Source organism: Neoarius graeffei, chromosome 6, assembly GCF_027579695.1.
Source record: "Neoarius graeffei isolate fNeoGra1 chromosome 6, fNeoGra1.pri, whole genome shotgun sequence".
NCBI classification, from domain to species: Eukaryota; Metazoa; Chordata; class Actinopteri; order Siluriformes; family Ariidae; genus Neoarius; species Neoarius graeffei.
This window is the reverse complement of record NC_083574.1, coordinates 66,031,589-66,054,116: the sequence shown is the minus strand read 5'-3', so window position 1 is coordinate 66,054,116 and position 22,528 is coordinate 66,031,589. Positions and strand designations below refer to the sequence as shown.

General features: G+C 41.3%; 1 protein-coding gene across 1 annotated transcript in view; it reads right to left on the bottom strand.

Moving 5' to 3' along the window:
• The window catches only part of napab (N-ethylmaleimide-sensitive factor attachment protein, alpha b), an 87,459-nt gene that overhangs the window by 4,861 nt on the left and 60,070 nt on the right, over positions 1-22,528 (bottom strand). The window contains exons 6-10 of the mRNA XM_060923996.1: positions 18,952-19,007; positions 16,585-16,669; positions 4,834-4,938; positions 4,654-4,722; positions 4,110-4,160 (exon numbers count right to left, since the gene is read on the bottom strand). Of these exons, the coding sequence (XP_060779979.1) occupies positions 4,110-4,160; positions 4,654-4,722; positions 4,834-4,938; positions 16,585-16,669; positions 18,952-19,007 (366 nt within the window). The remainder of the gene's footprint in view (positions 1-4,109; positions 4,161-4,653; positions 4,723-4,833; positions 4,939-16,584; positions 16,670-18,951; positions 19,008-22,528) is intronic.

Sequence of the window (22,528 nt, the reverse complement as noted above, 5' to 3'; positions counted from 1 at the left end):
AAGATGTCATCTTGAAGACAGCTTATGTTGCTCCAAAATCTCAAATGTACTTTTCTGCATTAAAGCTGCCATCACAGAAGTGCAAGTGACCTTTGCTAAGGGAACCGGCAACTTCATACCATGACGGACCCTGACATTAACAGTCTGGATGGTCTTTTTGTCTTTGGTCTGGAATGGCTGAAATAATATGGCGGCGTGCACAGATGCTGCGGCTATGAACCCTGGTTAAACAGTAACCCCAATGAGGCAGGGACAATTTCATTCGTCAACATCATACCTTGCATTCTACTGGTTGATGAATTTTGAGAGAATTGTTTCAGCAAAACCCGAGAGAGAGCGCAGAAATCTGTGAGCAGAAGATCTGCAAGTGCACAAAGCAGTCTAAGGCCCTGTCCACACGGCAACGGATTCAGGTGAATCTGATAAAATTGTTTATCGTTTCAGCCTGGCGTCCACACGGCACCGGCGTTTTGGGTGCCCCAAAACGAAATCTTTTGAGAACGGGTTCCAGAGTGAAAAAAAAATCTGGCAACGGCGCTGTTGCGAAGTCGTCTGGATGAGTAGAACGGATTTGTTTACGATGACGTCACAACCACATGACTGTCAGTGCTTCACGCCGGGTAGAAGTGTAACGAACTCGATGCGAGTTGTCAACAAATCCTATAACTTGGTTAACACCGCCCGTGCGCTTTCCAAAAACAAAAACAATCCCGCCAGCAAAAATAGGGAAAAAAAAGGAGCGATCTCACCTCTTCAGATGTTGGTTTAAGTCCGACAATACATTCCTCAAAAAGGGCGTAGAAGAACAAAGTAATCCATTAACGTGTAGCATTCAATTTATTCCGGACCATTAAAGGATTCTGGAGGATATCAGAATGTTGGCGTACCGGCTTCCATCTACCCCCATTCATTCCTCTTTCCGCATCTTTCGTTTTACACTACTGATTAATTTAAAAAAAAAAAAACTTTATGTGGCTAATGCTACAGAAGAAGGGGTTTATGCACATGCGTCTACTTCTATTGTTCTGGTGTCTCCGATGGGACCGTCTTACAGTGCACGTAGAGGTGTGGCATGTGTATTGCATCGTTTTCAGCAAGCGCTGCATTGCCATATGAACCTGATATTTTACTGATCCATTGCCCATGTGGACGCGATATTAAAAAAAAAAAAAAAAAAAAAAAAAAAAATCTCGTTGCCGTTGTCGTGTGGATGTAGCCTAAATGCGAGCAGTGGCTATTTGAGAAAGAGGGCAGGTTTTTGAGGAGGAGCAGAGCAAATTTGCATGTGAGCAGTAGCTATTTCGGGGGAGGGACATTGAAACTCTGAACAATTTAATAAAAATACTGCTCTCAAATTGAAAGCCCACGTGCTTGATTAAAGATAGGAATAAAACTCCATATATGTGTGTATGTATGTTATACAATCATTCTTCCCCAGAAAAATAACAGTTAAAAGAAAAATCACTGAAAGCCCAATATTCCCATGATGACATTCATGTCGGTGTATGTAAACTGACAAATATATAGTGATGGAAAAAACTTAAGAGACCACTTTTCATGGTGACCACCATTAAAAGTAGTCTCTTAATTTTTTCCATACTAGTATACAGTGAAACCTCATGTTACGACCACTTCAAAATTATGACTGCCTCAAAATTACGAACAGTTTTTCATGGTCCCGATTGCTTGCTTATACATTTCATTGGTCGTGGCCTTCAATAATGCGACCACCTCAATATTGCGTATTACGACCATTAATTTCGGTCCCACCCGTTGAAAATCAATGTAATTAAACCTCGAAAATACTGGCGCCCCCCCGTGGTGTCAAAACACGGGGCACAAGAGCTTTCACGACATCCGGTTTACGTCATGCCGCAAAATTTTTTACGTCATGCTGCAAAATTAAGATCGACTTGTACGACAATGAGTAGAAAACGTAATGAGTTGTCTTTGAAAGAAAAAAAAATTGATCTGATTAACGAAAGTGCAGGTAAAAGTCAGCGTCAGCTAGCAGAAAAGTTTGGAATTGGCAAAACGCAGGTAATCTATGCAACGAGGTGTGAAGTGAGCTTTAGTAGATCGGTTTAAATAGAAAAAGTTCAAGTTGTTAAAAGTGTCATAAGGCCACACCAATTTAATTAGTTGGTTCTCTGATTTTTTTCAGGAAAAATATGAAGCGAGCGGGCGAAATTAAAAAAAAAAAAAAAGAAAAAAAAAATGCTCTGATGGTAAAATTAGAGGTGGAAATAGACCAAACAATACAGGCAAACCAGTAAACAGAATTTCAACATGCCCGTCAAAGATTTTACGCTTCTGTTCGCTGAATATCCTAACAAATCACAAACATAGGCTTTGTAGGATTCCCCTCCACAGGCATGTTTCTTCCACAAGTCTTTATCTAAAGTGAAGGGGGCGATTTGATTGGTTTTCGGCATCACGTGACCTCACGTCACGTGACCTTTTCTGTTGGCGGGAGTTTGATTTCGATTTTTTTTCTTCATTTTGCATTTTTTTTCAAGCGGCGATTCCGAGAACCAACTAATTAAATTGGTGTGGCCTAATTATGAAAGAGTATTTCAGAACGAGATTTCAATTTCTTGTTTCAATGACTTGTGTAAGTTTGCTGTATGGTTTACATTTAAAAATGGTATGGTTTTAATTATGATTAATTCTATTACAAGTTTATTAAAAGTTTAAATGAAAACTTATATTGTTTTTTACATGTTGTATTGCATGTATTTGTACTTGCTAGACACACAAACCACACACATGCTATACTTTTGTTTAAATTTAGCTTGTTGATTTAATCATTTATCAATGAAATACAATAAACTAGTTCATAAATTTATTACATTTAATACAACAGTATTAAGAACATCATGCATGCACGTTGCTATGCAACAGCTCAGCAACTGTCAGTACATCTTGCCAGTACATCTTCACTGTATTCCTACCAATTTTATTTTTTTAAAAATCACAGCTGCCTATGAATATATAGTTTCTGTTCATGCTTATAAGAACACAGTCAAAAGACATTACATGTAAACCTGAAGTGTATATTGCCATGGAAATTTCCTTGTCTCAGATAACTGCAATGATAAATGAGTGAAATGCTTAAACAAAAGGCTTCTTTATTTCCCTGCTCCTGTGCGTTCATGAAACCGGGTAGCCTCTCATACCAACCAAAGTACACGTCCGAGAGCTACAGGGATTGGTTTGATTACGTGAGTTTTTATAGAAACAAAAAGTCAATCATCGATTACTTCAAAAAGGCATCTACACTACCACTGGTTACATTCCAAGCACGATTCATCATATAAAACACGACTGGCTATTGTCTTCATCGTCACTCAGCACATTTGTTGAGATGTTCCACAAGAACATGGCCCATCTTTATGAGCTGTGGTTCCTCGTTTCTGTTCCTTATTAGGCTCATGTAGACAACTGCCAGAACTTTAGTAAAAGCAAAATTGACACATAAGAAAATGGCCACAGTTGTCTCACTTACTGCCCCGATCTGATTAGTATGGGAAGAGGAAATGGTTACAAAAGAAAGTCTACAGTGCAAATAAAATCACTAGTGTAAGCATAATCTCCATCTCCACAATATATGCACAGGAGAAAAAAATAAACTGTTGAAATACATATTTATCCCTACATAGTCTCATTTTTGTGAAGGATTCTAATAACACTTGAGTTGGAGTTGTACAATAAAGAATCATCATAGTCACTGTCAAACCCAATCCAGGCAAACCATGTTTGGTTGATGTTGTCAGAATTGCAGCAGTAGGGTGGCCGATTGCTTTCTGCGTGCGCACACAGTCCCCATGGGCAATTTAGAGTAGCCAGTTAACCTCACTGAATGTCTTTGAACTGTGAGGGAAACCGGAGCACCCAGAGGAAACCCACACAGACACAGGGAAAACATGTAAACTCCACACCGAAAGGCCCTTGTCGGCCACTGGGCACGAACCCAGAACCTTTTTGCTGTGACGCGACAGTGCTAACCACTACACCACCATGCTGCCCACACTTAAGAATAATTAACCCTTAACAGCTACTCATGCAAGCTACAGGTTTTATAAAATGTGGTCAAAAGTCTGACTTACCGAGTCAGTATACATGTCAACATTCTGTTCCTCATATGCATCTAAAAGTTTCTGTGAGAGTAAGAGGAAGTCCAAGTTACTATTGACAGCAAAGATTCTGTACTTTCCTTTGCAAAAGTATAACTTATATTCCACCTACTTTTATACCCCCCATCTTAACTGCGTCATGCATTATCAAGGCCCAAACTTAGAAATTAGAAAGAAATCCAGATTTATACAAATGGTAGGGACCTAGCTGGCTAAAGTTAGCTAGTTTGCAAAAAGACAAAAATCAGATCAGATAAAATACACACAGCACATAGATTTAATAATAATCAAATCAATCAATACATATCTAAACTAGGTAATAAAAATGCACACAGCAGAAGCAACCAGGGATGTGACTTTTGTTCTCCACAGAATCTTGTAGTTAGCTTGCTTGCTAAAACTTTAGCGGATTACCTCACTGCCATCTTTTTCATTTACCATCTTTATTTAAAGAAATTCAAAACATCTTAGTCTCCAGCATATTAATATTAAAAGATTTGAATAACAGAAATGTCACCTTGACCAGTTTGCATTCACGCGAGTCTGAAAAGGCAGGAAACATTTCCTCATACTTCTGCAAAGCCAGCTATTGGGGAATAGAGCAAAAGAGAATCAGGAATAAAAAATAAAGATAAATGATAAAATATAAGAAATTTTTATTTATTTATTCAAAAAACATTAGGCTTTAGTACGCAACCTTGGCATTAAGCATATCAACACAGAAGTGGCAGAGACACGCCTTAAAGAAATATTCCTTAGCACTGTATTTCAATAGTGTGCTGTCCATTGCTTGTGTTCCAACCTATCAGTGCGTGCGCGCGCACACGCACACACACGCACACACACACAGGGGAGAGAAACAAGGTGTGAGAAGCAACACATCAAAAGTAGTTTTACAGAGAAAACAGCTTTAATTTACAAATTGAAAAATAAAAAATTTAAAAAACCCTAATTTAGAATGCCAAATACCTGGTATTTACTCTATATTATTTTTTATGCTTTAATCCCTTCTATGCCCTTGGACAAGTCACGCAAGTCATGAAATCTTTTACCGCTGTGCCTTATGATGGAAGAATGTTTTAGGCATTGACTGTAATTCATATGTGTCACTGTGAAGTAAAAGTAATGTGCCATGTAAGGTACATAAAAGGAGGTGTTTATGACGAGTAGCGTACATCATAAGGCACAGTGGTAAAAAATTTCATGACGTACGTGACTCGTCCAAGGGCATTGAAGGGGTTAAGCTGACAAATGTAGGATTTTGCAGAAGAACGTTCCATAAAGTGGATTGTGCTGCACTCTACTCCATCATGCAGATTAAGCTCATAGCTGTGGATTGCTATGTGATGGTGAGAATTTAAGGCTGACCTCAGCATCACCACGTCCACATAGTATGTGCACATCAAAGTGGCTGTCAGTTACCGAGTAACAAATCAGAGCAAAAGCTCTAAATTGTTCCACTGTAATCTCACATAGTTGCTGTGTAGGATTTTTACCCTAGGCTCCACACCAGCTTTGAGGCCAACAGAGGCTGGCCTCAAAAGGTCAGAGGCATGTGACCCCATAGGAATGGTAACTAGGGCACCATGACGGGGGGCACACTTCAGTGCTTCGTTCAGCTGAGTTAATTGTTATTGATCAGTATGGGAAGGTTTTGCTGCATTTTTGGATATGTAAATCATTTTGAATGAAACAGTATTTTATTTATTTTTTTTTTAAATTTACCAAAAGTAATTCATTAGCTTGGGGGGCCGCATTCAGCGAGACTCGGTGTCGAAAGGAGGTCAAAAACCCTATGGTATGCTTACTTCATTTCCACAAAAGGTAGGAATTAAAATAAATAAATAAATAAAAAAAAATTCACAGCTGCAGCGAGGTGCTCATTCTTGTACAGTGACGTGAACATGAGCCTCAACACAGCAGCCCTGCACAGCCTAACCTAAACCGGGACTTAAAGTGCATTTACATTCAGGGATCCTTTGGAGCGCGTTGTGCGTGTGCTTGGGACCCAGTCATTATGGGAAACACCCAATGGTGATTTGAGCGCAATCAGCACGCTGTTTTCACAGAGACTTTGTGAAGTCTTTTGTCAGGTATGTTACTATAGATGGGTTTAAGTGCAGGAAGACTGTTTATTAGCAGGTGTGATATTTACAAAAACAAAACACAAACCAAAAGCAGTCTCAATCACTAGAAACAAAAATGAAACTGTTTATATGAAAATGATAATACTTCACAAAGCACCCATGTCCTTATATGCACATGCAGACGACACTCAAATCATCAGGTGTTTCCCATAACGACTGGGTCCCAAGTGCATGCACAATGCACTCCGAAGGATCCCTGAATGTAAATGCACCAAGTCCCAGTGAAGCAAATTGATAAGGCTGTACAGAGCTGCTGTGTTGAGGCTCATGTTCACTTCACTGTATAAGAAGGAGCAATGCGCTGCAGTTGTTAAATAATGTATATAATTTTTATTCTTACCTTCATGGGCACAAAGTGAGCATACCATAGGGTTTTTGACCTCTCCTTTCGACACAGAGTTCTGCTGAATGTCCCCCCCCGCCCATTTTCCCCTTCTACGTTAAGGAATTTCTCTAGTTTTCCTCCGATGATGAATTACTTTTGGTAAATTAAAAAAAAAAAAGATTTTTGTTCAAAATGATCTGTCCATCCAAAAACGCAGCAAAACCTTCCCATATTGATCAATAATAACTAACTCGTCTGAATGAAGCACTGAAGCATGCCCCCATCATGGCAGCATAGTTACCGTTGCTATGGGGTCATGTGACGCTGCAAAGCCTCGATAGATGTGGACTAGCACCCTAACTCAAGCTAGCTAGTTAGCTAAAATACAGTGTGGACAAGAAAACTACACTGAAAACTAAAATGTATGTACACACCTGACCATCATACCTATATAAGCTTATTAGACATTCCAAAACCATGGGCATTAATATGGAGCGAGAAAAAGCTTGTCATATATACATTACAGCACAGTGATTTTTCTTCCTTCACATATTTCAGCTTTTTAGAAAGTTGGACTGCAGGGCCAATCATGATACAGTGCCCCTGTAGCAGTAAACCAGAGCCTCAACCGTTGCGCTGCCCCAAATAACTCCATGGAACACACACGTGGTTCAGGGGACCACCCTGAAGTTAAAATGACTGAAGCAAGAGATACCAATGAGTAATTCACACATTGGCATCCTTCATGTGGTGAAGCCATTGGAATGGAGTGTGATTAGAACAAAGAGTTAAAGGGCATCTCAGCAGGTAGTAGTCATGGCCTAAAGGTTAGAAAAGCTGCTTTGGGTTTGCTTTGGTCACCAGGTTGATTCCCTGGACAGGCAGGAATGACTGAAGTGCCCTTGAGCAAGGCACCTAACCAGACTGCTCTGGGTATGTTGTATGTCATTCTGGAGAAGAGCGTCTGCTAAATGCCATTAATATAACATAACATCGGACAGTGAGGATGATGTAGCATCAGTGAGGCTGATGTACAGCGTGGCGTGTTCTTCCCCCTTCATCACCTAAGACAAAATGGCCCCCAGCCCTTTGGACATCACCAGTCCACTGACTGACCTCGCTAAAAAGGGGACACCAGATCCGGTCCAATGGACAGAGCCATGTGAACAGACTTTTGTTCAGGTAAAAACAGTTGTGTGGGGGCCTCCTGTTGTATTCCCCTGATTTTTCTCTTCCTTTTGTTTTTTTACAGACTGATGTGTCAGACAGAGGGCTGGAGGCTATTTTGTCCCAGGAGATGGAGGGAGGAGCACCTGGTGCTGCACATCAGCCATAAACTCTCCATGTTAGAATCAAAGTACAACACCATAGAAAAGGATTTTCTGGCCATCAAGTGGCCAGTCCTCGCTCTCCAGTAGTACCTGCTCAGACGTCCATTCACCCTCTGTTCTGACCACGCCCCGCTCCAGTCGCTCCACCACATGAAGGATGCCGACACGTAGATAGCTCATTGGTATCTGGCCCTTCACCCCTTTAAATTCGAGGTGGTCCACAGGCCAGGGGCACAGATGGTGGTGGCAGATTACCTCTCCCACTGGGGAGATGTGTCAGCTGCAGGCAGGATGGTTCCCCAGCCTGAGTCGGGTGGTGGGGGTATGTGGCAGCGAGGGTGTGGTCAAGTGTTGGCTGTGAACGGTGAGGAGTCAGGTGGAACCAGCAGGTAACACAACGAGGTACACCCATGTCTAATTACTGGCTATTAATGTGTCTCTGTGTCTTTCAAACAGCCAGGCATGAGAGAATGCTCTGTCCCCCAGCGCATGTGGTGTGTGTGGTTTAATAGTCACTAAATAGTGTCGCTTAAAATAAATTAAAAATCTGCCCCAACCTGAATTGCAGCATGTGGCTCCATTCCTCATTGTCCACCATCAAAGTTGTTACAATAACTTTGATGGAATCTTAATATTTTATATTATTCCAGTAGATATGGTCCAATTTTATTTTAGACTTTGAGCACCGTCAAAGTCTAAAGTAAAACTGGACCACATTATCTACTGGAATAATATAAAATATTAAGATTTCATCAAAGTTATTGTAACAACTTTGATGGTGTACAATGAGGAATGGAGCCACACGCTGCAATTCAGGTTGGGGTGGATTTTTTTTTTAAATATATTATTCAAAAAAAGTAGGGGATATTGGATTTACAAGTAGAATGAAATGCAGATCATGAAGTCAGGAAGGAAACAAATGACAGAAAAACATTAAGGAAACATTTGTCAATTTATTCGAAACCCTGTGTACAGTCAGTAAAGGACAGATTCTCCAGAATAAGGGTCAACACAAACACAGGGTCACACAGCAAATTTACCACCATTTTGAAACCGAGTCAGTAGCGGGTAAAACCCCTTCGGTTGGCTAGACAAGCTCGAATTCGGTGTGGCATACTCCTAACGAGACGTCCCAGGTCATTTTGGGGAATGTTATTCCATTCCTGTTGCAATGCTGCAGCAAGTTCTTGGACATTGGCAGGAGGTTGTTGACGTTGGCGTAGCCGCTGTCCAAGCATGTCCCAGACATGCTCGATGGGGGAAAGGTCCAGACTGAGTGCTGGCCATGGTAATCTGGTGATATTCTGCTGCTGGAGGTAATCTGTAACGATCCTGGCCCTATGACATCTGGCATTGTCATCTTGGAAAATGAAACGGCGGCCATAACGACGTGCAAACGGCACAACATGGGGTGCCAAGATGTTGTCCCAGTAGTACTGCCCTGTGACACGTCCAGCAACAACATGCAAGTCTGTTCTGCCGGCAGCAGTGATGCCTCCCCACACCATTACAGAGCCACCCCCATACGGATCATGTCTAATGACGTTAACGTCATGGAAACGTTCGTTACGTCGGCGCCAAACCCTCCTGCGTCTGTCCAGGAAGTCCACAGTGAACCTCGACTCATCTGAAAACATTACGTGCTTCCATCGGCGATTATCCCAGCGTTGATGACGACGACACCATTGGAGTCTGGCCCTAATGTGACGATCCCTCAAACAGGGAATGACACGAGGACATCGGGCGTAAGTGAAATCTGTGCAGTCGATTCCTGATGGTCTGGCCACTCACTACCAAGCCAGTATCCCTTCGAAGTTGAGACCTTATCTGATTTGCTGTTACCATACGATTTCTCAAGGCAATAGTGCGGATGAATCTGTCCTGAGCCTGAGTTGTTGCCCTTGGTCGACCGGATCGTGGTCTATCCTGAACAGACCCTGTAGCACGATGTCTGGACCATAATCTGCTGATGACAGACTGGGAAACATTCAATGCTCTTGCCACAACGACCTGTCTTGTGCCAACCTGTAGCATGCCAAGGGCACATAACCTCTCATCCTGTGTTAGACGGCGCATGGTCTCTGTTTAATTAACGACTTCAGCCACTGATAATCTGATGCTTTCTCTTCAAAATCTTCCTTTGGAGTGGCTCTAACCTTCCAATTCAGAGTCATGCAAATTTGTGGCATGACCCCCTTGATCATCAGTAGCATCCCGTGCTGATCATGAGAGTATCATTGATGTGTTTGGGTGATGAATTTCTTTGGAAATGCTTCCTCAGTAAGGAACTATACCACATGCTTTCGTATCCCTTTGTATATGTGAAAATTTGGATCTCAAAATAAAATATCCCCTACTTTTTTTGAATAGTATATAATCCAGCCACTGGGGGTGCATAAGCGTACTCTTGGTGCCGGTCCCAAGCCCAGATAAATTGGAAAGGGTTGCGTCAAGAAGGGCATCCGGCGTAAAACTGTGCCAAATCTAACATGCAGAATGAAAAGAGAAATACCATACCGGATCGGTCGGGGCCCGGGTTAACAACAACCGCCTCTGGTACTGTTGGTCAACAGGGTGCTGGTGGAAAGTGTGCTACTGTTGCGCCAAAACGGAGAAGGAGAGAGCGTGAAAGATGGAAGGGAAGGAGCTGAGAATTGAGGGTAGGAACACAATGTGGGAACATTGGCAGAGCGAGAGAGTTAGCAGGTATGATGGAAAAAAAGGAAGTTGGACATTGTGTGTGCAGGAGACGAGGTGGAAAGGAAGCAAGGCCAAGAACATTGGCGATGGATGCAAGTTGTTTTATTATGGAGTCAATGGAAAGAGAAATGGTGTTAGTATTGTTTTGAGGGGAGAGTTGGTCAACAGTGTGTCAGATAAGAGTGATAGGCATGAAGTTGGAGATTCAAGGAGTGGTAATCAATGTTGTGTGCGCATACGCCCCACAGGTTGGATGTGAGAATGAAGAGTCTTTCTGGGAAAAGATGGATGAAGTGGTAGAAAGTATACTGAGGGAGGACAGCCTGCTGATAGGAGCAGATTTCAACAGACATGTTGGCAAGGGAAACAGAGGAGAGGAGGATGTGATGGGCAGATATGGTGCAAGAGAGAGAAATGTGGAAGGGCAAATGGTGGTTGATTTTTCAAAGAGGATGAATTTGGCAATAGTCAATACATACTTCGAGAAGAAAGAGCAGCACAGGGTGATGTTTAAGAGTGGAGGAAGATCTACACAGGTGGACTACATACTCTGCAGAAGGGGTAACCTGAAGGAGATTGGAGACTGTAAAGTGATGGCAGGGGAGAGAGTGTAGCTAGACAACATCAAGTGGTCGTGTGCAGGATGAGCTTGAAAGAGAAAAAGAGGAAGCGTGAAATAGTGGAGCCGAAGATTAAGTGGTGGAAACTAAAAGAGGCTGAACATCAGAAGGAGTTTAGGGAAGAAATAAGACAAGTATTGAGTGGTCATGGAAGTCTGCCAGAAGACTGGAATACTACTGCTGTACTAGTAAGAGAGGCAGCAAGGAAGGTGCTAGGGTGGTCATCGGGAAGGAGGAAGGAAGACAAGGAGACATGGTGGTGGAACAAAGAAGAAGTGCAGGAAATTATAAAAGAAGAGGCTAGCAAAGAAGAATTGGGACGATCAGAGAGATGAGGAAAGCAGGCGGTTATACAGAGAGATGAGACAGAAGGCAAAAACAGTAGTAGCGAAGGCGAAAGCAGATGCATACCAGGAGTTGTACGAAAGACTGGAGACCAAAGGAGGAGAGAAAGACCTGTACAGACTAGCTAGGCAGAGAAACAGGGAAGTGAGGGATGTACAGCAGGTAAGAGTGATGAAAGATGTAAATGGAAATGTGCTGACAGTGTATTAAGAAGGTGGAAAGAGTACTTTGAGGATTTATTAAATGAGGAGAATCCAAAAGAGAAAAGGTCAGATTCATTGGAGACAACAAATCAGGAAGCAGAGTTGGTTAGTAAGGATGAGGTGAGGGCAGCCATGAAAAAAAATGAAGACTGGGAAAGCAGTTGGACCAGATGGTATCCTGATCGAGGCTTGGAGATGTTTGAGTGAGACAGCTGTGGAGTTCCTAACGAGATTGTTTAATAAGATCTTAGAGAATGAGAAAATGCCAAATGAACGGACAGCGTGCTACTCCCAATATACAAGAATAAGGGAAATGTACAGAGCTGCAGTAATTACAGAGGAATAAAATTGATGAGCCACACCATGAAGTTATGGGAAAGGGTATTGGAGGCGAGATTGAGAAGAGAGGTAGCAATCTGTGAACAGCAGTATGGGTTTATGCCAAGGAAGAGCACGTCGGATGCAATTTTTGCTTTAAGAATGTTAACGGAGAAGTACAGAGAAGGCCAGAGAAAGCTACATTGTGTGTTTGTAGACCTGGAGAAGGCATATGATAGAGTGCCGAGAGATGAGTCATGGTATTGTATGAGAAAGGAGTGGAGTGAATGAGAAGTATATTAGAGTGGTGCAAGACATGTATGAGAACAGTGAAACAGCAGTGAGGTGTGCAGTTGGAACAACTGAATGGTTCAAGGTGAAGATGGGACTCCATCAAGGATCTGCTTTGAGTCCTTTTTTGTTTGCCAGTGATGGATAGCTTGACAGATGAAGTGAGGCAAGAGTCACCATGGAACATGATGTTTGCAGATGATATTGTGATGTGGTGAAAGTAGAAAGGAGGTCAAGTTGGGTTTGGAGAGATGGAGGTATGCATTGGAACGAAGAGGAATGAAGGTGAGCAGTAGCAAAACAGAATACATGTGCATCAATGAAAATGGGGATGAGAGTGTAGTGAAGATGCAAGGAGTAGACGTAAAGAAAGTTGATGAATTCAAATACCTGGGGTCAACTGTGCAGGAAAATGGGGGTTGCGATAGTGAGGTGAGAGAGTGCAGGCAGGGTGAAGCAGTTGGAGAAGGATTTCGGGAGTTATTTGTAATAGGAAAGTCCCAGCAAAAGCAGGGTTCCCACAGTTTTTCAGGCTTCTTTTTTAATGACTTTTAAGGACCAATTTTCATTTTTTAAGGACCCAATGACCAAAACTGAATATCACTGGTGTGAAATTGCCTATTGTAACAATCACTTGCTTGTTTTCCCACACTTCGTCTGCTTGTTTTCTTTATGACTCTTAAAGGACTTTTCTTGACCAAATCTTGCAACAAGTGCAGCAATTCCTGATATGTCTGATATTTAAAACAATTTTAAGAAAACCTCAACAGTGGGCGAGGAAATGGTTAGTGGCTAAAAATAAAAAATATAAAGAACATTCCATTTAGAGTAAAATTTATTTCACAAGATTTTCATTTTGTTCAGGAACAATTAAAACAAAGTATTAAATTGACATAGGGTGGCCCAGAACCCCCCCTTGCTATTCTTGTTATGGAATAAATTTTCTAATGAGTCTGCATGTTTCTATACATGTTATAGCTTAAAACATAAGAACTTCAAAGCATATCTCAAGGTTAAAGACACAATCCATAGTCATGTGGCAGCTGACCTTTCTGGGCCACCCATGATGCCTTAGCCACATATAACACAATACAATTACAAATAAAAAACATCCAGCTGCAGTACATCATTATCTTTGCGCAGTGGCATCTTTCATGAGACCTTGCATAATATGCATACTGTTTTACTAAATTTGACTAATTTTCCATTTAATATTCAGAATTAAATTCTTTGTTTCAGTGAGATATCCCACAGAAAAAGGCACCAACAGCAGGGAAACCACACAGAGTTATGAAGGCTGAACTATTCATCTACAGAACAAACAGGCATACCTTTTAATGTTTTACTAATGGATCAAACTTTTAACAGAAATGTCCTTCTTGCAAACCCGGCAGCGAGCAGACGTTGTACAACCCGGGACTTTCTCAAGCCAATCACGAAATTCTGGCTTATCAAGCCAGGACAACTGAAAATAACAATGTCCTGGCATCTTTGCATATGAAAGATTCGGGTCGATGACCTCGTTGAATAGCGATGTAGACAGATTGAAATTCGTATGTTTTGTTAATCCATGTTTCCATTAATACGCATCAATGGCGGGCGACCGAGCTGATACGAAGTAGTCACGTGACCCTGTTCGGGACTGATCCCGAACAGCGCCACGTGGTTCCGGGCTATTCTCAAAAGCAGACACCAGGGGTCGCCACTATACACTTTGTTCAGCCCCTGACCGCTAGTGCAGTTCGCCTGTGAAACAGGGTCGTTTGCGCGAATCGGGGCAGCAGGAACAGCGTTTTCGGAAATTAAAAATATGTTATTAGAAGGGAGACGAAAAAAAACCCTGATTTTTAAGGACTTTTATTGACGAACAGATTTTCATCAATTTTATGGATAATTAAGTACTTAATTTTACAAATTCATTTTTTTTAGGACTTTTTGGACTTTAAGGACCTGTACGAACACTGAAAAGTGAAAGGTAAGATGTACAAGACAGTCGTGAGACCAGCTGTGACGTATGGATTGGAGACCATACCTTTAACGAAGAGACCGGAGGCAAAGTTAGAGGTGGCAGAGTTGAGGACGTTAAGGTTTGCGATAGGAGTGACAAGGTTGGACAGGATAAGGAACGAGCACATCAGAGGGATAGCACATGTGGAGAGCTTGGGAATTAAGCTAGGAGAGATGAGAGTGAGATGGTATGGGCACATCCTGAGAAGAGATGCAGAGCATGTGGGAAGGAGAATGTTGAGGATGGAGCTGCCAGGCAAACAAAAACGAGGAAGGCCAAAGAGGAGATACATGGATGTGGTGAGAGAGGACATGAAAGTGTCAGGTGTGGTAGAGAAGGATGCAGAAGACAGGGAGCAATGGAGATGAAAGATCCGCTGTGGCGACCCCTAATCGGGAGCAGCCAAAAGAAGAGAAAAAAAAAATTATATAAAAAACAAACAAACTCGCTGCTAGTTGAGCCAAGCATTAGGTCTAATAAAATATATCATGTCCAAAGCCCATATCCAGATATCCGCAGTTGCGATGACGTCACGTAAAAGCAACCACGATGTCGTGACCTTTTCGTTCTGTTCACTTTTGCCTTGTTTGTTAAAACAATCTAACAGATTTGTCAAGGCAATCAGAAAAAATTCAAGTAGGAACCCTGCGTCCTGGAATGCATTAAAATTCTGAACATGGAGGGGTTTTTTTTTGGCATTTTTGTGTGTAAAAAATGCACGATTTCTGTGTTAAGGCAATCCTTGGTAGGCCTAAATTGTAAGTGTCATGGCAACATGTCACTAACCATATCAACAAATTAAGCATAGCAGGGCCACTATGCTTGGATGCTTTTGGGGGGAAAACCCTGATGTACGTGTACACACATCCCAGAGGTTGCATTAGACAGACAGACAGACAGACAGACAAACAGACTCGCTGTCTGCATATTTTTCATTTTTAAAATGCGCTTGTTCGTTCATTGGAGAACTGAAGAGGCAAGCTTGCCCCAAAAAAAGGTTGTTGTTTTTTTTTTGCTTTGGCTTGTGCTTTTCAGCCAATTTATTGTTCCTACAGACAAACACATGCACAATGCTGTGAAACTCCGCTGTCTCACAGCTCTCATCTTTCTCCTCTTTATCCTTTCTTGCCACTCAATGCAACACACTGATCCTTACCACCTTACCATTCGCCTTTCCTGGCTTCAACCCAAACATTAGAATGGGGGGGGGGGGGGCATGACCTCAGTGACTTCAACAGTGGCATGGGTGTTGGTGCCACATGGGCTAATTTGAGTATGACAAACTGCTCATCACCTGGGATTTTCACACATACAAAGCAGTCTCCAGAGTTTAGATAGTGTGAGAACCGAAAACCAAAAACCAGATCAGAGGGTCTGCAGGTTGAAACACCATATTGATGAGAGCTTCGGACAGAATGATCAAACTGGTCTGAGCTGACAAAGTCTATAAATAAGCACTCTTTACAACCGTGGTGACCAGAAAAGCATTTCAGAATGAACACCACATCAAACCTTGAGGTGGACAGGCAATAACAGCAGATGATCACATTAGGTTCCACTCCTGTCACAGCCAAGAACAAGAATCTGAGGCCATCATGGGTACAGCTGAAGACTGGAAAAAGACCAGGTGATTCTCCCCCCCCACATCTTCAACTGGACAGTTGAAGTGCATCTGTCCCACACATATGCTGGCTTCTCTGAGCTTGGCAAAAACCTTTCCACTGGACAACAGAGGTTTGATCTGTCCATTCAAATCGAGAGGCAAAAAAATTTGGTGTTTACAGTCAGTGATGGTCAAGTACTCCAATTCTTTGAAATGCTGGCTACAGATGCTCATCTTGGTGAACAGCACAGCCATTTCTTTCTCAAAAGCAAAGCAGTGGGAAATGACAAAGCTTTCAGAATAATGTCTACATTTAGGTACACTGCAATGATGGAGAGTTATAGTTGCGAGCACTGTTCAGTATCTCAGCTTAAGTTTTGAAAGGCTACGACATACAGTTCTGGATTCACAAATAGGGAAATGCAGTGTGATTTTCTGCTCATAAAGCACTGCGAAGAACAGAAAACTAAACAGATTTGAAGTTCTACATCTGTGGCAGAAGAAAAAAAAAAACCTTGCAAACCTAGATTTGTCATCTTAGCCAGATGTATACTCACCTGTTCATATATCTCAATGGCTTTTGGGTACTGCTCCAGCTGGGCTGAATAAGCAGCGACTTTAAGCAGACACTTGTTAGCTGCGCTGTAGTGAGATGACAATTACTGATAGCATAATTTGCACTCTTTAATAAAACAGACAGACAATCATGACAATCACATGATCAGCACCCCAGACAGAATCCTAAATCATGTCTTTTTTTTTTTTAAATTACATTTTAATGAGCAGAGTCTTGGTGTACTTCACAATCATTTGCTGGAGGCAAAGTGAAGGTCTTCATCTCGGTTATTATCCACCAAGCCTGAGGTGGATTGTTTTAGTATAAATACACAGTTGAATTTAAAAAAAAAAAAATATATTTAAAAAAAAAAAATCCAAACTTCAGAGCGGCATGCAAAAGTAAAGCACGCTGATTTGCGCCATGCATGCAAACTTGAGACGTATCTATGCCGACTCGCATAAAATACTTTGTTTTGAAATCGATAAAATACAACCCCGATTCCAAAAAAGTTGGGACAAAGTACAAATTGTAAATAAAAACGGAATGCAATAATTTACAAATCTCAAAAACTGATATTGTATTCACAATAGAACATAGACAACATATCAAATGTCGAAAGTGAGACATTTTGAAATTTCCTGCCAAATATTGGCTCATTTGACATTTCATGACAGCAACACATCTCAAAAAAGTTGGGACGGGGCAATAAGAGGCTGGAAAAGTTAAAGGTACAAAAAAGGAACAGCTGGAGGACCAAACTGCAACTCATTAGGTCAACTGGCAATAGGTCATTAACATGACTGGGTATAAAAAGAGCATCTTAGAGTGGCAGCGGCTCTCAGAAGTAAAGATGGGAAGAGGATCACCAAGCCCCCTAATTCTGCACCGATAAATAGTGGAGCAATATCATAAAGGAGTTCAAACATAACATCTACAGTGCATAATATCATCAAAAGATTCAGAGAATATGGAAGAATCTGTGTGTAAGGGTCAAGGCCGGAAAACCATACTGGGTGCCCGTGATCTTCGGGCCCTTAGACGGCACTGCATCACATACAGGCATGCTTCTGTATTGGAAATCACAAAATGGGCTCAGGAATATTTCCAGAGAACATTATCTGTGAACACAATTCACCGTGCCATCCGCTGTTGCCAGCTAAAAGTCTATAGTTCAAAGAAGAAGCCGTATCTAAACATGATCCAGAAGCGCAGACGTCTTCTCTGGGCCAAGGCTCATTTAAAATGGACTGTGGCAAAGTGGAAAACTGTTCTGTGGTCAGACGAATCAAAGTTTGAAGTTCTTTATGGAAATCAGGTACGCCGTGTCATTCGGACTAAAGAGGAGAAGGACGACCCAAGTTGTTATCAGCGCTCAGTTCAGAGGCCTGCATCTCTGATGGTATGGGGTTGCATTAGTGCGTGTGGCATGGGCAGCTTACACATCTGGAAAGACACCATCAATGCTGAAAGGTACATCCAGGTTCTAGAACAACATATGCTCCCATCCAGACGACGTCTCTTTCAGGGAAGACCTTGCATTTTCCAACATGACAATGCCAAACCACATACTGCATCAATTACAGCATCATGGCTGCGTAGAAGGGTCCGGGTACTAAACTCGCCAGCCTGCAGTCCAGATCTTTCACCCATAGAAAATATTTGGCGCATCATAAAACGGAAGATACGACAAAAAAGACCTAAGACAGTTGAGCAACTAGAATCCTACGTTAGACAAGAATGGGTTAACATTCCTATCCCTAAACTTGAGCAACTTGTCTCCTCAGTCCCCAGACATTTACAGACTGTTGTAAAGAGAAAAGGGGATGTCTCACAGTGGTAAACATGGCCTGGTCCCAACTTTGAGATGTGGTGTTGTCATGAAATTAAAAAAAAAAAAAAATCACCTAATTTTTCTCATTTTAAACATTTGATGTGTCATCTATGTTCTATTCTGAATAAAATATGGAATTTTGAAACTTCCACATCATTGCATTCCGTTTTTACTTACAATTTGTACTTTGTCCCAATTTTTTTGGAATTGGGGTTGTAAATCACAATTCCACCTTACCTTTGAATAGTTTTAAACCAAGCTTCATAGCATGTTTAGCGTTTTTCAGAACAGCATTTTCTTTCATAATTTGCAATTCTTCCTCACTTATGGTGACAAAGTGATTGGCTGCCATTTTGCCGTATCGTTCGAGGTGATTATTGAGAAATGGTCCGAATTTCTTGACCAACCAGCGTGTGTGATTTTCTATCAAATCCCCTGTATATTTATACTAAATACAAATAAGCGTCTGTATAATGCTAAGCCTTATATATGGCTCAGCAATAAATAGTGAGTCCCAAACGAGTGTGCACTAACCTTGTGGACTCCTCTCCTTTGTAGTAATCAGCTGCTTGCTCATAGTGTGCTATAGCCTGAAAAAAATAACTAAATGTTAACTGATGTTTGTAAACATATGTGAACGCTGGTGAAAGTTGCTCAGTTGTTTCTGGGTTGTTTTTTTTTGGCATTTACAACTGACACTTAAAGCAACATTCTGCAAGAATTGACATTTTTGCTCCTGGGCTCCCCCGGTTGTTGGAGCGTAATTCACTTTTATTCCACAGTCTTAAAGGAGAACTGAAGGCAAATTTATCATCAAAATTCTATTTCTCATTTTATAAAATGTAGGAATGCATTTCTGACAGCCATTTTGTCACTACTACAGCAAGTTATGAGTGTTTGAAATATGCTACGTAATATATCAGTCCATATGTCAAAGCAATGGCTGTAAACGAAAATCGCTAAGACCTGTGCGAGACACTGTAGGATGGAAGTAAAACATACAGCGGAAATCAAAGTGACCAACATCTGCCAATATTGTCAAAAGACGCACGTGCCCTCCTTCCAATGCTGACGTAATCAAACCGGAAGTTTTCCGTGTCCGAAATTGCTCCCTACTCACTATATAGAGCACTATATAGTGTGGACGCCATTTTGTAGTGCTGTTCGACACCTTAGTGAGGATTATGTGGGAAATACGCTCAGTATAATATGTATATATCACAAAAATATATATGTATTTATTATTTTGAAAACCCACCAGCCGCCTGATCTGGCACGTTTTAATTGTGTGACAGTAATGACGTAAACACCAGCAAGTCCTTATCCTGTCGTCTTTCCAACTCTTCTCTACTCCACGTTGGTTTGAAGTCGTATGGAATAATCTCCAGGTCACGTACGTGAGGGAGGCGGCTGTATGTGCAGAAGTATACAGTTTAATAAAGTGCAGAGAAATAAATAAATTTTAAGGCAAACAATCCAAAACAGCAGGCAAATACAGGCAAAAGGGTCCGTTGAGGCGTAAACAGTACATCAAGGGCTAAGCGAGGACAAGAACGAGAAACAGGCACAAGGATCGTGAAACAGGAAATCAAGACAACGGGTAGAAAGGCTCAGTAATGTGTACATGCGTATCATAATACTTCGCGATGCAAATGCATCAGCAGTCCTTAAAAAAGGCAAACACAGTTCCTTAATTAAGCTCAGGTATGCCTTGTTCACGGCGTAGTCCACTTAGCACTAGGGTTGGGCAGTATTACGGTAAGAAGGTATCCCGAGGTACCCAAAAGTACCAACGGTATCGGTCTCATTACCGTCATTTTAAAAAAATACATAATATCTAAATAAATATGGAGTACATGAGGTCATAATATAAAATAATAAATTGAAGATCATCCCGAATAACTGTGTGATCGTATTTTCACTAATTCTATCAATTTCCTAAAGAAGTTCTCATCGCGTGCAGAGTTGTTTATGTCGTTACCATGGCAACCCTGCGTGACATTTGGAGTCTGACAGAAAGCTTCGCAAGAGACTGAGACTGCGGTTGAAAGATGGCAAGTCAAGATAACGAGTTAGTGGCAAAAAAAAAAAAAAAAAAAAAACATCGGCAGTGTGGCAGTATTTTGGTTTCAAACCAAATGAAAAGGGAGAGCCAGCAAACACAGATGAAGCTGTGTGTAAAGTATGTAAGAAGACGGTCACGGCGCGAGAGGGGAACACCTCCAATCTGAGTGTTTTGAGTAGGTTACATGAGTAACAACAAGGTAAAATAATATAACGTATGACATTTGGGATGTGGGTAATAAACGTTTGAAATGTCATCTACTGAAGAAACGGAAGAAAACATCGTAGCGTAAACTGTTAGGTTTCTGGTGGGAATTAGCAATGCGCTTGCTATCTTTGTTGGGTGTGTTAAACCGTATGGATTTAAGTGGAATAATTGTAAGGAGTTATGTGATCAAGACAACGTTTTAAGCAAGGTAAGGCCATTTGATTATTAATTTCCCCGCCATGGCATGACGTGGGCCCATATGATTTTGCCTTGTGCAGCTATCACGCATTTGAATTAGGTTCGCCTCATTTGCGCTGAAGAATATGGTTTATCGCGCAGTCTAAACGGACTTGGGTGTTGGTTGATTTCTTTTTCTTTTCTTTTTTTTTTTATTTCCCATGCTTGAAAGGGTATGATCCTGCTCATCGTGTACTTTTTTTTGATGGAGTAGGTGAAATAGTGCTGCAAATGGCGTTTCAACGCAGACATGTGTAAACGACAGTTGAATGCTATTTTCAAGATGAAGGAAGAGTTGCGTGATCCTTTGAAATCTCTCTTAATCCATTCATCAATGCACAAAATTCGCTTTGCTGCTTAATCCATACCACAATGCACACAATTCGCTATGCTGCTTTTAAATAGTACATTTGAGGCATAGGCGCAGGTCTGGACAAGGTCCGCCGGTATAGGCGCACGTTACACAGTAGGCCGAAACAAAATATTTTTTTCTCGGTAATACCGTATACCCCGGGAAAACACAGAGACAGTTTAAAGGTATCAAAATTTGGATACCGCCCAACCCTACTTAGCACGCACACAACCCGAGGCGCGCCTTCAGGTGCACGTGCCACAGCACACAGGACTGACACTCCATCACTGATGAAGCTGGCAAATCTCAAAATGAATTTAAATTGGAATGATATGGCAATCTGGCTGCTGTGTAAACAGTTTTCAAAATGGCGGCGCTGACACTTCACATTTGAAGTCTCGTGCAAGTCTCGTGAAGATCGCACGGGGGTCATTCCGTGTGAAATCATCAGATTTTCCAAAATCTTCCCAGGTCACCGACTCAGATTCTCATGATTTTTTTTTTAACAAGTACCCACATACTGTATGTCTGATGAACACATGCAAAATATTTCTGCTTAATTTCAAGTAGTTTTTTAGATATAATATTTTTAAATCAGGGTACCCACAATCCTATTTTACACTCGCGAACGCATTTTGAGCTTTTTTTTATTTTTAAAAGGCATTATCTCAGCTAAAAATGCAGATATAAAGCTCAAATTTGGAATAGACCCTAGTTGGGCACCCCAGATACAGCACTAAATTTCAAAAATGGGATACAGAGCTAATTTTTCATTCTGTAGCATCACAAAAATGGCAGTTTGTCCATTCTCGCAAAAAATTACAAAATTTCAAAGAGCTGTACTAAAGAAGGGATTCAATGGATAATCTTCATGTTGTAGAATACACATATCTGGGGTACTAGTTATGTGTGTAAAACATTGTGGTCATAACTTGAAGGGTTTTTGAATTATTGACTCTTGAAAATCGAACATGATCGCAGAATGTCAAAAATAGGCCTCCAGTCTCTTTATGATTTGACCATGTGGGCAAGTGCTCAGCCACTTCATAATTTTTTTTGTGGAGAGCATATTGATATACCAACTTTGTGTCAAAATTTTTTTTTATCTAGCTCAAATGCCTTCATAGTGAAAAAAATTTGCAAAGTAGGGTACCATAACATGGCGCGAACCAATTTTGAACCTGTATTTGCATTTTCAGAAAGCAATATATCAGCTCTGAATGGAAGCATAAAGCTCAAATTTGGTATTT